The following is a 13,676-nucleotide window of genomic DNA, read 5'->3' as shown; positions in this document are numbered from 1 at the left end:
TCCTGTGTTCTTTGCCTAGGATAACTATGATGATTCAGGGCTGCAAGGATGGCAAGCAGAAGCCTAGAACTGATGTTTCCCCCACTGAAGACTATGGCAGACATGGAAACTCAACCATGTCATTGTTTCTTATTGAACCAGGACTCAGCCTCAGGATCTACCTTAACACGTGCTCCAGGCAGCCATTACTGATCAATGGGCATTGGCATAAGGGGTGAATAGAACTGAGGCATGAAGCAGCCACACCAGGATTAAAAGTAAAATACGAAATGGGTAAAGTGTACAGTATATGAATTACATCTCAATGAAGCTGTCAAAAAAAAAAAAGAGAAGAAAAGTTAATGGTGAAAATGCTGATTTCACCAAAGCAGTGTTTAGTAGAGGGACTTGGGAAGTAAACCCCCCTTAGCATTGTCTTGAGAAAAACGAAGCACCTGACCTCGTTTGGTCAGAAGCAAAAATATTTGCTTCTGCACCTGCCAAAGTTCACTAAGAACTTCCTACTGATGGCAACAAGTTCAGACCCTGACACAAAGCAGCAACATCCCATTAGAAACTAGCATAGGGCAAAATGGCGTGGGTTATAAAATAGGCTCAAAAGAGCTGGGAAGAATAGAAATCTAGACCTGATCAGAAGAGAGACTAATTTCTAATTCAGGGTTTCCCAAAGAGTATTGCATGAAACACAATGGTTCTGTAAGATGTTAATAGATGTAACATGAAAAAAGGTTCCATAGTTCTGTAAGTTTGAGAAACACTGGATTAAACAAAGCTGGAAAGGTTTCTTTATTGCAGGGCTTCTCAGAGTCTTTAAAATGCTAGTAAACATTGTGATAGGATGGAGTTATAGGGTTTCCCAAAGGAATTTGTCTATAGGTACTTTTTTCCCCCCATAAAGTATCTCAAAGGACCAATATTCCTAAGAATATACTATAGGAAATGCTGGTCTGAACCATGCTTGACTGAGAGCTTCACTAATTCCTTTATAAGGATAAAATTGGGAATTAATATGGGAACTATAAATCATTTATAGCTTGTACATAATTATGTTTAAGTTAACTACATAGTAAAATATATATGGTTCTCACTCCATAGTTTGGGAGCAGTTAATTCACTAAAACTTAGTTAAAGTACCCCTTCAGGTATTGTTATAAATAGATAGATGGGGTGGACTTTGGTTATGACAGCCAAGAGTCTGGTGATAAAATAAGGCAAAACCAGGACAAGAACCACAGTAGCTGGGCTCATTTCTGCCTGGGTGTGGCTTCTTGTCATACTTAATACTTCCCAGGGCTAGAATGGTCATTCAGAGAACATTCTTTATGGCCATTAGTCCCCTCTTACTTGTGTACACACTCACATACATCATCATCATCACAGAAACTTAAAATTCACCCTCAAGAAACACAACCATCTGATCCTCAGTTTGACATCTCTGAATAACAACAACAAATTCAAGTTCATATTTGCTTGAACTGGCTCCTAAGAATGTAAAATCCAGAGGGATCTCCTACTAGCCCCCATCTACCTGTTCCCCAGCCCAGACCCTCTGGGCCTTCTTCCTAGACAACCTCCTCACTCCCTAGAGCCCAGGAGTTCACTCGGCTGCCCCGCAGCGAGGCTGATGGGTCATGTGCCAATTTCTGAACTCCAGAGCAGAGCCAGATCCACAGCTGGCTCCAGCTCTGCCCGCTTCCTGCCTTCCTTTCTCCGCCCAGACGGCCAGATTCCCACCAGAGTCTCCTAAGAGAACAATGACTTGCGAGCCTGCTGAGCCACGCCTCTTGTTTCCTTCAACCAGCACCTCTGGGTAGCTGCCCTGAGCCTGATTCTACGCTTCCTGCCTCCTCTGGGGCTCCCTGCACCAGTTCTCCCAGGGTCTGCTGGAAAGCATGAAGCGGCTAAGCCAGGAAGCTGAGTCTCCCATGTCCCCTTTCCAGACACAAGGCTCCATCTGCCCTCACAAGGAGGGTGGAGGGTCCCTGAAGCTAATCAGGTTCAAGTGAGAAAGGCTCTGTTTCCCATCTCTGTTCACTCTGAGCTATAGTCAGTCAAGGGCAGCAGGCAGTTGGGGGCTGGAAATGACTCAGCTTGACTCCCAGCTGACATGGAGTCAGGTAGCCTCCTGGTACCATGTGCCTCCCTGCAGCGGCTACACTTGGGGCGTCTGAGAAGCCAAGTCACCCCTGAGCGATCTCAACCCAGAAGCCTGCTCCCTTGGCACACCTTGCCTGGAAGATAGCACCCTGGGTGCTGTTTCTACACCAAGTGCAGCTTTCCAGGCTGGTCTCAGAGAAGGGAGGTACGTGTCCTTTTCCATTCTGACTCTTGCAAGTAAAGCAGTAACTCATATATCCATTCTAGAAGAAATCAGTGAAAGGGCCCAGCTCAACCAATCAGCCAGAAAACCATAGGTTTGACCAGAATGATGGTAAAAGCAAGGCCAGAAACTGCAACAGAAACACTCTCTCAGCCAACAAAGGATGTTATTTTTCCTTTATCAAAGTGCTGCGGGGCGGGGGGCGGGGTGTGGGGGGACAACCTACCATGGCTCCTCACTGCCACCAATTCACTTGCATTCATCAAAGCAGGTTACAGAGGAAAAGTATTCACTGGCAGATGAGCACACTTAGCATCCTTTTGAGGCTGTGGGGCTAGTTTCACTCTGCTCTTCGGTTTTTCAATAACCCCAAGACTGCGGCTTCAGAAGCAGAGCAAAGGAAAACAGCAGCCTTCTCCCATATAAGCAGCCCCTGAAGCCAAGAGGTATACAGACCCCCTCAAATTTCCTGGGGTGGTGATGGTACCTCTTGCCATCCAGACATACATGCCAGAAACCTGGGAGTCATTCTGGACTCCCTACCTCTCCACCCCACCTCCAAACAGGTACCACATCCTGCCTATTCCACTTTATTAGTCTCTGTACATATGTCCCCTCTCTCTTTCTGCTTTAGTGTAGGCCTTTGTCATCTCTTGCCTAGATTATTATTATACCCACCTTCATATTAGTTTTCCAACCTCCAATCTCACCTTTTCCAATCTCTCAACCACTCTTGGAATGATAGTCCTAAACTCAAATTTGATCATGTTATTTCCTTAACTATAACACTTTACTCATTCAAATGCACCCTTTCGATTCTGCCTCTATGCCCTTTGCCTGGAACTCTTGTCCTCACCTCCTCTTATTGGTCTGCCAAGTTTCTAGTCCTCTTCTAAGAGCCAGTTCAGCAATGTCTCCTCTGTGAAGCCTTCCCTGACTACTTGATGAAAGGCCTTACTGTTTTTCTTCGGCGCTGCTGGACCTGGTTCTTACTTCTTACAGTGCTCGTCACCCTGTCTTGACTGTGTATATCCATCCCTGGAGCAAGAGGCTGTGGTATCGAGCTCAGCACAACAGTTAGCAGAAAGTAGGTTCTTAGTGTTTGTTGACTGAGGAGATGAGCAATAAGGGAGGAGCTGGAGGCCTGAGCAAACCTGATCCTCACTTTGCAATATAGGAAGAGAGAGAATGGTGTGCCTCTTCCTAGAACCTGAGAAATGCTACTGGGTCATGAGTTACATGGACCATTAGGAGAATCCACCCTTAAACTGAAGAGTCATTTTACTACAAGGAGATGACTTAAGGCTCCCAGACCACAGAATACATGTAGGTCAATTTTCCATAGTGGCTTCTTGCTAGCTTTACAATGTTCCCTCTGCCACTTTCAGGAGCTGCTATGACCCACTCACTAAATTAATGTCCTGACCATCTCCATCCCTGAGTGCAAGGAGTCAGGAGGAGTCTGAAATTCCTTTCCAAGCTTACGTGGTCAAAGAGTCAGAACCTCAGCTTTCCTCATCTTCTCCCAAGCAAGGTGACACTCTTTCCTAGGAATGCCCTACAGTGATCACCACTCTTCCCTAACATGTATCTAAAACCTTCCTGTAGCCATTTGAGCCCATCTTTCTCCTGGCCACCCCCTGGAGAGATCTCACATATCTTTACCTGTAAAGTACCTGGAACTGAGCATATGCTCGTGAACTATACAACTGAGTTAACAGATAACCTGGGTTTCAGTGAGGCCAGACTAGTATTTCTCTCAAGAGCATAGAGACCCTGTCCGGTGCCATATGCTTTTTTTTTCCCCCACCAAATCTCTTCCTCTCCGTTACAGCCAAAGAGAAGACATAGACTGTGAGGCTGTACCAACCAGCCCAGCAGACAGACAGTAGGGCCAGAGAGCCTATCCCTGCTGCTCATACAAACAATAGCCCAAATTCAACACAATTGCTCAACAGAGAGCCTTGGACAGCTGGGAGCTTCCCTAGATCAGTAAGGTGTGTGGCTTGGCCATAGAACTGACATACAAGGTGCGCCTATCCCTGTCTTTGCAAAAATCTGTGCTCAGAAACACTCAGGATTGTAGGAGATAGACACAGCAGGAGTGGAACCCAGGGACTAGGTCTCCCAGAGGAGCTCTCATTCCTTTCATAAGGAGACAGAAAGAGACCTTGGGGAGCTCTCAGGGATAGGCCCAGGCCTGGTTCAGCTGCTGCGATGCAGCCAGGCCAATTAAATAATTGGTGTGATAAGGAAAGTAGGGAGGCAACTCCCTTCAGGCAAACTCCACCCCAGACAGGAGGCTCCGTGCAGCTGTGGCAACAGCAGCAGCAACAACAGAGCAGGGATCTCTTCCTCTTCCTCCCACTAGCTGAGAACTATGCTTAAATTAGCACCTTGGAAACACCCAGATCTGCGGGCTGTGCCTTCTCTCCTAGCTTCTGCCGCTCCCCTAGGCCTCCTTTTCAAGTGCAAGTTTCTCTTTCAAGTAAATTTAAAAAAAGATGTTTTCCACCTAGAGTTCATCTCTCCAAGTAAGGAATGGCCTCTGGATTCTTCCAACCACTATGGGTGGGAGAGTGTTATTTGATGATCAAGCCCATGTGACAGGCCACTATCGGTACAGCTTGGTCCAGAAAGGGGCAATGATACCAACACAAGCATTGCCTTGTTTCCCTTAGGGCTTAAGGAGACAGCCCCGCCTCTGCCCTCAGAGGGACTCACACTGAGAGGGTGAGCAAGAACAATAACTTCTGCTAAACTGTGAGCTCCAGGAGGCAGGGCTATGTCTGTCCCTATGTTGCTAACCACTGTGTCCCCAATACCTAGTACAGTACCTGGAACAGAGCTGATGCTCAATAAATATTTGGTGAATGAATTTGCTGAATCAATGATATCAGGTCACTATGATATTCTTTGGAAGAGTGAGGAGCTATTGTTTAATCTTTAAAGAAATAGTTTGTCTTCATTTCATAACTGGGAAACTGAGTCCAGAGAAGAGAGATTTCCTAGAGGTCTTAATAAATAATGGCAAAAAACGAAATAGGTCACAGCTGAGTCTGAGACCCTGGTTTTTTGTTTTTTGTTTTTTGTTTTTACGGTACCCAGGCCTCTCACTGTTGTGGCCTCTCCTGTTGCAGAGCACAGGCTCCGGATGCGCAGGCTCAGCGGCCATGGCTCACGGGCCCAGCCGCTCCGCGGCATGTGGGATCTTCCCGGACCGGGGCACGAACCCGTGTCCTCTGCATTGGCAGGTGGACTCTCAACCACTGCGCCACCAGGGAAGCCCCAAGACCCTGGTTTTTAAGGTCTACCCAAACACCCCTAAAGGGCCACTTTGCCCTTCTCTTCTGCAGTATGCCACCTTGATTCCTTATGCCCCGAAATGAAGACTCTTGGGGAAACTCCACACAAGATTCTGCTGGTCTCAATAATACAAAGAGCATTTAAGGAGCTCTGGGGATCCTCTAGACTTTGACCTGGGAACAGTGGTGGAGAGGCAGAGATCTGCAGGGCAATGGCTATGACCCCCAAATGGCAGATGACTGTATTGCTACTTCCATAAGGCTCTCATTCAACCTCAACAAAGTATCGTCTTGCAGAGAAGGGCTCCTTTAGCCTTCAAGAAAAGGGTCTGAAGGCGGTCACAGCTTTTCTGATAAGTGCCTCCTTGCCGTAAGCACTTCTACTTCAGAGCCACACAGATCAGAAGCAGCCCAGGAGTCTTCTGAGGACACTACTCACTCAAACCATCGTTGAAAACTTCAGGCAAAAACAGAGGCATCAGGGACAGCTGAGAGAACCTGGTGACCCCTTCCTTCTCCCCTCTCCATGGACAGCTATTGCCTCTCTCCTTAGGAACCCCAGATGGGAGGCAAGAACCAACTCATTGCTTTCTTCTCATTCACTTGGACCTTCTCCTTCATCTGCCCTCCCTTTTGATTCTTGATTAGATACGTACAACTGGAAGGGCAATCTAGTTTGACAAGCCAGGTTGGCTGGAAAGATAATTCAGAAAGGAGTGTTCTCTTAGCCCAGCCCAAAGTTCTTCAAGTTCATGGGACAGACTTCTCAACCAGGATTTTCTGGCCCTCAAATAACCCAATGATGGCATCAGGCTAGGAAAAAAGTCCAGCAGCATCTCTCTCCCCAGTTTAATATTACACTTCTGTAAAGCTTCTCTGTTTGGGCTTCTAGAACTAAGTAGTCACAAAAGGGGAAAAAAGACACATCTCCAGCTAGGTGGCCTCTGATGATTCTCTCTACCATCCCCCAAAAGGTGTGGCTTAGAGTTGGTCATGGGTCCCTGCCAAGGTCTGTCTTGGCTGCTGTAATGGAGAGATTACTTGCTCAGAAAGCCACAAAGCACATCTGTCAGCCAGGGGCGGGGGTCCCAAGGGTAGAACCTGTTCCTCACCTCCGCTTAACACAGAGGGAAGAGGGTTAGGGAACCCCAGAGCTTCAAGACCTGGAGAGCTCTGCTCAGCTCTAGCTGAGCTCATAGAATAGGGCATCCACACCTTCAGGTTCCTGGCCTGCCTTGCCTCCTTCCAGCTCCCATCTGGGCTCCAAGGGGGAAAGGAGAAGGAAAAGCAAAGCGAACAGAGCCGGGCACTCCCTCCCTTCTCCCTTTCCTTCTCCCAGTTGGAAAGACGCCGCCGCCAGGCCTCGGCGTCTCTCGCCCGGCGGATGTGCAAGCCAGTCAGGTAGACGCCCCGGGACGGTGGCCAATGGGTATGGTCTCCCCTAGGCCGGCCTCCGTGCATCGCCCTCCCCCTTCCATCCCCTCCGCGCCGGCAGCGATGACATCATTCTTCCCTGACTCCGGGACCGCGGACAGGAGGCAGGATCGGCGCCCAGCAAGGACTCCAAGCACGTAGGCCTAGGATGCTGGAGGCTCTTCCGAACCGGTGGGCACAGGCGGCTCCAGTGCGGCCCCGCCCCCTCTCCTGCCGGTTCCCCAGCTCTCATGTGCGCTCCGGATTCTCCATCTCGCCACCGAGCTCTTTCCTTCCCGGCTCCAGCACCCCCCAGCCTAGATTGACTGCACTCTCTTCCGGAGAAGAACGGAATTCCCGGGTCCTGCATGGATCCCCTGTCCCCACTCGTCCTCTGCCCAGGCCCTGCGTTCCCATCCATAGCCAGAACTGGAGGGGAGGCCTCTCCTCCTCTACAAACCTATTCCCGTCCCTCAGACAGCCTGCTCCTGGCCCCCTCCCCCGCTCTGAGCATCACAGGCCTCTAGGTCTAAATGCCTCCCTACCTCTCATCCCAGCCCCCTGGGCCTACCACCGGCGGTGCCCCAAGACAGTTCCCTTCCTTTCCCCGCTTTCCCCTCCACTAACGGTGTGCACCATTGTGCCCCCGCTCGGTTCCATCCGACGGCACTCCCCGTAACTCCCTTGGCCTGCCTCCGCTGGCAGTGCTCTCCGCCCTTACAGGCCCCTTTGCTGTCATCCCACGTATCCTCCCACGGTTTTCTAGTCCTGCAAGTCCCCCTCCCCCGGCGATGCGTTTTCACGGCTCTCTACTCTATCCGAGGCGCCCCCTCCGCACAGTCCCCAAGGCTTGACTCTCTCCCTCCCCCTCAGGCAGCGTCCCCTCCCGGCCCTGGCCTGCCCGCCGCCCGCCCCCTCACCAGCGGCTGCATCTCCGAGTGCGCGGTGGGCACCTGGAACCGGTCGATCTCCTCCATCATGGTGCCGGTGGGCTAGGGGGCCGGGGGTCGGGCGCGGCCAGGGACGCCGACGGGACCGCGCGGGGCGGCGGCCCCAGGAGCCGGGTCGGTGGTGCAGACTAGGCCGCCCCGGACCAGTCGGGCAGATGGAGGGTGGGCACGAGGCGGGAGGTTTGCAGGTGGGCTGAGGCCGGCGTGGCTCCGTCAGCTTGCCTAGCGCTACAGCGACCGTGGCCCTGCAGAGCCGCAGGTCTTGCCTCGCCTCCACCTCCGCCGCCGCCTCCTGTCAGCAGCTCAGCCACTGCCGTGACTCTGCAACTCCACTTCCGGGTCCGGGACACCGCCTGATCCTGCATTATTCATGAGGAGGCGGTGTCTGGGCTCACTAGCCCCTCCCACATGCGGGAGTTCCGAAAGGCGCGGCAGCCGGTCGTCTGGCCTTAGGGGGCGGGGCTTAGTGGAGCTGGTGGTTCCCCGCGCGCCCAGCCACGCCTTCCCCTCGGGCAGGGAGGAGGCATCAGAGGCGCCTGCGCCTTGGCTGCAGGTTAGTTGCTGGGTAACCGCGTCAGGGAGGAGCCGATTCCATTCTGCGAGGGCGCGGGGACCCACAACGTCGGGTGTCCCCAAAGAGCCCCTGAGACTGGGAATTGAAGTGAAAGAGAATCCGGATTTCCTGTGCATGATTGAGGGGACGGACAAACCTCTTGACCTCAGGCGGGGGAGCGTTTTGTAGGCGCTCCAAGTGTTGAGGTGCTTCCTGCTTCTTCGAAGATGCCCCACAAACCACCGCCTCGTAGGCAGGTAACACACACCTCGACCTGCTCTATTCCGACGACCTCTGACCTTCGCTGCCAGTGACCACTGATCATACCTCTGCTACTGACCCTTCATCTTCCTTTCCCTGTTGACTTCTGTCCCCCTGTGATTCCTGGCCTGTGTTCCCAGTGACCTCTGACCCTGTCCTGCTCTCTCCCACTAATCCTAGCCTCCTCTCCCACACTGCCCCCGACCCACTGTTTCCTACCACTCTTTCACCTGTCCTCCTCTCACCATTCCATTCCCTCACTCCACAGACCCAGCCTGACGGGCCCATCCTCCTTAAACCCCCATCCCCACTCCTACCAATATGTTCCTCATCGTCCTCACAGTCTTGTCACAAATAAGTAATTTCTCCTGCCCTTTGCTGAGTGCCCAGTGCTGGGCTAGGTGGAGACACTGGCCTTTGGGAACTCACAGGAGAGTACAGGAGAACTGTACCAGAGACACAGAACAGATTGTGTGTGGGAGTATGGTTCAGATCTTCTGTGTTGGGAGACTTGTGAGGAGAGAGAGTTCAGGCAAAGAAGAAGAGGGCAGAGACCCCTTTCCCATCCCCTTTCACACACTCCTCACTCCAAACTGGCCCCTCCAAACTGTCCTCGTTGCCACCTGGACAGATGTCATCCCTTCTCACAGGAAACCCAAGAGTCACCCCTCTTAACCCACACAGCTTCACCCTGGAAGGAGAGGTAAGGCCCAGCTTCTCGAGGAGCTCTCTGTGGTGAAGCCACTCAGTCCTTCAAGAATCACTTTTCCAAACCGTTTATGAATTATCATCTTGGGACTAATATGCAGTTTCTTGCTTTGTGAGGCAGGGTTTCTACTTACTTGTTCTTAAATAAGCACTATCTCAGGCCTAGGTGTTTTGAGGTTTGGAGACCAAATCTGTGTGCATGCTGTTTGTGACTTTACATATTTGGGTCTGGCCTCCTCCGTATTATTAGCCTTTGCTCCATTGCTTCTTTCACCTGGCCTTCCTTAGCAGGTGCACCCGTCGTTCTTAGATCTCTGCAACCATGGGGAAGCTGCTATTCCCGTATGGCCTTGCCCTAGTTTTATGTCGGGGTTGAACTGTGTTTTGAAGCTCATGTACTGGGCTTGGGGCTACCGACTTTTAATTTACATGCAGTTTGTTTTAAATTCAGCATTGCTGAGGTCTGGTTTACATACAATGAAATGGACCATTTTAGTTGTACATGTTGACAGGTTTTGACAGATTTATATACCACCACAATCAAGATATAGGACGCTTCCTCTACCCCCAAAAGTTTCCTTGCACCTCGTTCTAGTCCATTCTCCCCAGGTAACCGCTGATCTGCTTTCTGTCACTCCAGATTAGATTTTTCTAGCAGTTTGAACAAACTTGGGAATCAGTTTCTCCAGCCCATTAGGGGAGACATTAGAGGCTAGGTAAACTGAGAAGAGAGAGAGGTGACAGCAGACAGGAGACAGAAACCCAGGTCAACTGGCCTTGCGCACATCAGCACTGCCCCTTGGAGGGAAGGGTTGTTTTAGAGCGGGGTGAATATCGGTGTGTGGAGTGTGAGCACAAGCTGGGTTGTATTCATCACCCTCTTGTCTCATTGAGGCCCAGTCTGTGTCAGTGGTGAGCTGGGTGTGGGACTGCCTTGAGAGCCTTGAGAAGTCCCTGTCGTCTGGGAACTCAGTTGGGGAGACAGAACACAGGCATATAAAGATAAGGGAGGATGGGATCCCTGGGGCTGAGAGGGAGAGAGACATGCAGGTTGGAGCAACATAAAAGCTTCAGGGAGTGGGCAGCTATGACTTGGATGCCCGCAGTGGAGAGGGAAGGTCAGGATTGGGTTTGTTAGGGGGCAGAGAAGAGTTTAAACTGCATTGTTTGTATCGCTGATCAAACATTTTATTGGCTCCCTCTCACTCTCAGAATAAAGTTCCAAAAGTCCAACTTGCTTAGTATGGCCTACAAGGCCTTGCCAGGTCTAGCCTTTCCTACCTACCCTACTTCAGATCTCATCGTTGCTCTGTGACGATTCCACAGTCCCAGCACACCCTGAACTGCCCTCACTTCCTGGAAAGTGACATCCACACTGTCTTTCTCCTCTAGGCCTTTGAAATTGCTGTTTCCTCTGCCTGCCTGGTACAGTCTTTTCAGTCTGCTGCCACCTGCTCCATGCCACCCTGCCCCAAATCTCTCCTTCATCTCCTGTTCATACATCACATCTCAGTTTGCCCATCGTATTCTCCTATAAGGGATTAAGTCACCTTTCCGGAGGCAGGATAAGGTGATATCCCCACTAGACTATAAACTCTGATGGCAAGGATGGTCTGTCTCATTCATTGTTGATTCCCCTGAACCTAGCACAATGCCTGGAATATATTAAATTCTGAAAATGAGTTGAATATGAATTCTGAATGCTTCCAATTGTTCTTTGGAAATTTTGATCTGAGTGAGTTTGAAGGATAGAAAGGGTTGAGGCTGGGATGAGGAGATTGGTGGGGAGTGATAACAAGGAAACGTCACTGTAGAAGCATACTTTTCTGGGTTTATGTTTATATCTGCTTTGGTAGCAGGGCTATGAATGGTTCACATTTGAACCACATGTACCCATGCCTTAAGAGCTGGGTATTGGAAATTAAAAGGACAAAAATTCTGATGATATAAATATTCTCATTTGACAATTATTTATTGAGCATCTACTATATGCCAGGTACTGTGCTAGGTATTGGTGATATAGCAACAAAACAAACACAAATCCCTGCTCTCATGGAGCTTATCTTTTAGTTGGAGATAAATTGTCAATAAACAAATAAGTAAAATATATAGTTTATAAGGTGATGATAGGTGTCAAAAAGAAAAATAAAGCAGGGAAATGGACTAGGAAGTTCAGGGAACCAGAAGATTATGATTTAAACATAACGGTCAGGGGAGGCCTCACAGAGGTGACATTTGAGAGAGATCTGAAGGAAGTGAAGGAATTAGCTATGTGATATCTAGGGGGGAGGCATTCCTGACAGAGGACATAGCAAGTATAAAGTTCCTGAGATGAGAGCTTGCTTACACATGTTCTGGATCAGCAAGGAAGGGAGGAGGAAAATGGCAGGAAATAAGGTTAGAGACATGTATCCCTCTACTCCAGAGGGTTAATCAAATAATCATGGCATATTAGCTTGATCATGATGAAGCTCCATGAATCACAATTTGTAATTAAAATTCATGAATGTCAGGCACCATAAACCATGACCAGCTCAAAACATCACTGCTAATATCCCAATAAAAAAGTGTCCTTCCTGAAAATTTCAAGAATTCCAACTGGCTGCATGTGTATATGCAAGAGGAGATTTGCATCATTGCCAAACATTGCCTGGCAGTCAGACTTCTTAGTAGAGGACTGAATTAGAGTCTTCTGTGAACTCCAGTTAAAGGCTAATTTTAGTTTATGACTAACAAGTTTTAGTACTCCTTTATAACTCAGTTACCATAAAAAAAAAAAAAATCAAAGTCTGGCATTTTGCTTCAGTCGCCTGTAGGAGCCAAAGAAAAGACTTGCATTTTTGGATCATTTTGTGATCTCTCCAGAAGCCCTCTGGGACAATACTTTTAGAAATATTGATCTTGATGAGGTGTGACTAGTGTAGGGGTAAGTGGGCAGGAGTCAGTGCAAGGCCAGAAGAGAGTCTTAGATGATCCAGAGATTTTGAATCTGATGACTGGTCCTGGGATCCACAGAAGAAAGGACAGGAGGAGGTGAGCAGAATCTAAGGGAAGTTGATACTTTGTCCAAAGTAAGATCCCTGCTCTTGTGACCCTTCTCTTCCGTGTCATCCTCACTCCCTCACATCCTTCTTTCCTCAACCTCTTACCTTCTTTAAGCCCTAGATATGATCCTGTGCCCCTTTACTTCCTAAATCTCTCAAATCAGACCACTTTTTTCCTATTCACTGCCACCCTGCTAGCCCTGCCTACCATCATCTCTCACCTGGAAGGCTGTAAAAGCCTTGTAACCAGTATTCCCCTCGCCCACTCATGTCCCTTCCAATCCATTCTCTACACTGTACCAAGTGATCTTTTCAAGCTGTCAATCTGATTATGTCATCCCTCCCTCAGAACCCTTCAGTGACTTCCTACTGCTCTTAGGAGAGGGACCAAATTTTTAGATAACCCTTCAGGAGCCTGTATGGGCTGAGGCCTGCTTGGGTCTCTAAGCCTTAACTGGTTAACGCTCTTCCAGTTATTTCTGTACGTCTGTTCTATGTGTTGTCCCTTCTTTCTGGAACACTCTTCGTGCCCTCCCTCCCTCACACATGTACTCACTCTTAAGATTCCAGCCCCAGGGTCAATGCCCACAACCGCCTTAATGCCCCCTGCCCTGAAAAAAGAGTTAAGTTTCTCTATTTATAGTCTCATTGCCCTTGATCCTTTCTTCCACAGCATGCATCCCAGGGTGTAATTATTCACTTGTTTGTGTAAGCATTGGATTATTGTATGTCTCTCCCATTAGATTGTGAGCACCTTGAGAGCAGGGCCTGTGGATGTTTTTGCACACATCTGTATTCTCAGCTCCTAACACAGAGGCCATCACGTTCGAAGCTCTCAGTGAACGATTGTTGAATGAATGATGGGATGTGGTTGAGGAAGTAGCATTGGGTGCAATGGAAGCGTGTGGGAGGAGAACCTAGCACTGATTCTCGGGGAATCAGGGAAGATTTCTAGGAGGAACAACATGATTTAAGGTTTGGACAAGAGTCCAACATGTAGGATAAGAAGGACTGACCCCAGAGAGGTTAGAAGACTACAAGGAAGAATAATGTCCTTCTGGGGAGGAGTGTGTTTATAGGGAGTTTCTAGTGTTTATAGGTTACGTGGTCAGTCATATTGCA

At 49.3% G+C, this 13,676-nt stretch overlaps 2 protein-coding genes across 11 annotated transcripts in view; one reads left to right on the top strand and one right to left on the bottom strand.

The window, feature by feature from the left end:
- Nucleotides 1–8,311, bottom strand: part of FAM219A (family with sequence similarity 219 member A) — a 54,972-nt gene extending 46,661 nt beyond the window's left edge. For 4 of the 10 annotated variants that reach the window (XM_004275100.4, XM_012534917.3, XM_004275102.4 and 1 more), the window contains exon 1: nucleotides 7,959–8,311. In XM_004275100.4, coding sequence (XP_004275148.1) covers nucleotides 7,959–8,018 — 60 coding nt within the window. In that variant the 5' untranslated portion in view covers nucleotides 8,019–8,311. The remainder of the gene's footprint in view (nucleotides 1–7,958) is intronic. The other 6 variants (XM_049711116.1, XM_049711119.1, XM_033437814.2 and 3 more) reach the window with 5 other exon arrangements.
- Nucleotides 8,312–8,382: 71 nt separating this feature from the next.
- The window catches only part of DNAI1 (dynein axonemal intermediate chain 1), a 60,772-nt gene continuing 55,478 nt past the window's right edge, over nucleotides 8,383–13,676 (top strand). The window contains exon 1 of the mRNA XM_004275104.4: nucleotides 8,383–8,798. Within this exon, the coding sequence (XP_004275152.1) occupies nucleotides 8,769–8,798 (30 nt within the window). The 5' untranslated portion in view covers nucleotides 8,383–8,768. The remainder of the gene's footprint in view (nucleotides 8,799–13,676) is intronic.

This window comes from Orcinus orca, chromosome 6, assembly GCF_937001465.1.
Source record: "Orcinus orca chromosome 6, mOrcOrc1.1, whole genome shotgun sequence".
In the NCBI taxonomy this organism is placed as follows: Eukaryota; Metazoa; Chordata; class Mammalia; order Artiodactyla; family Delphinidae; genus Orcinus; species Orcinus orca.
Note: the sequence above shows the minus strand (reverse complement) of the source record. Positions and strands in the feature narration are given on the sequence as shown.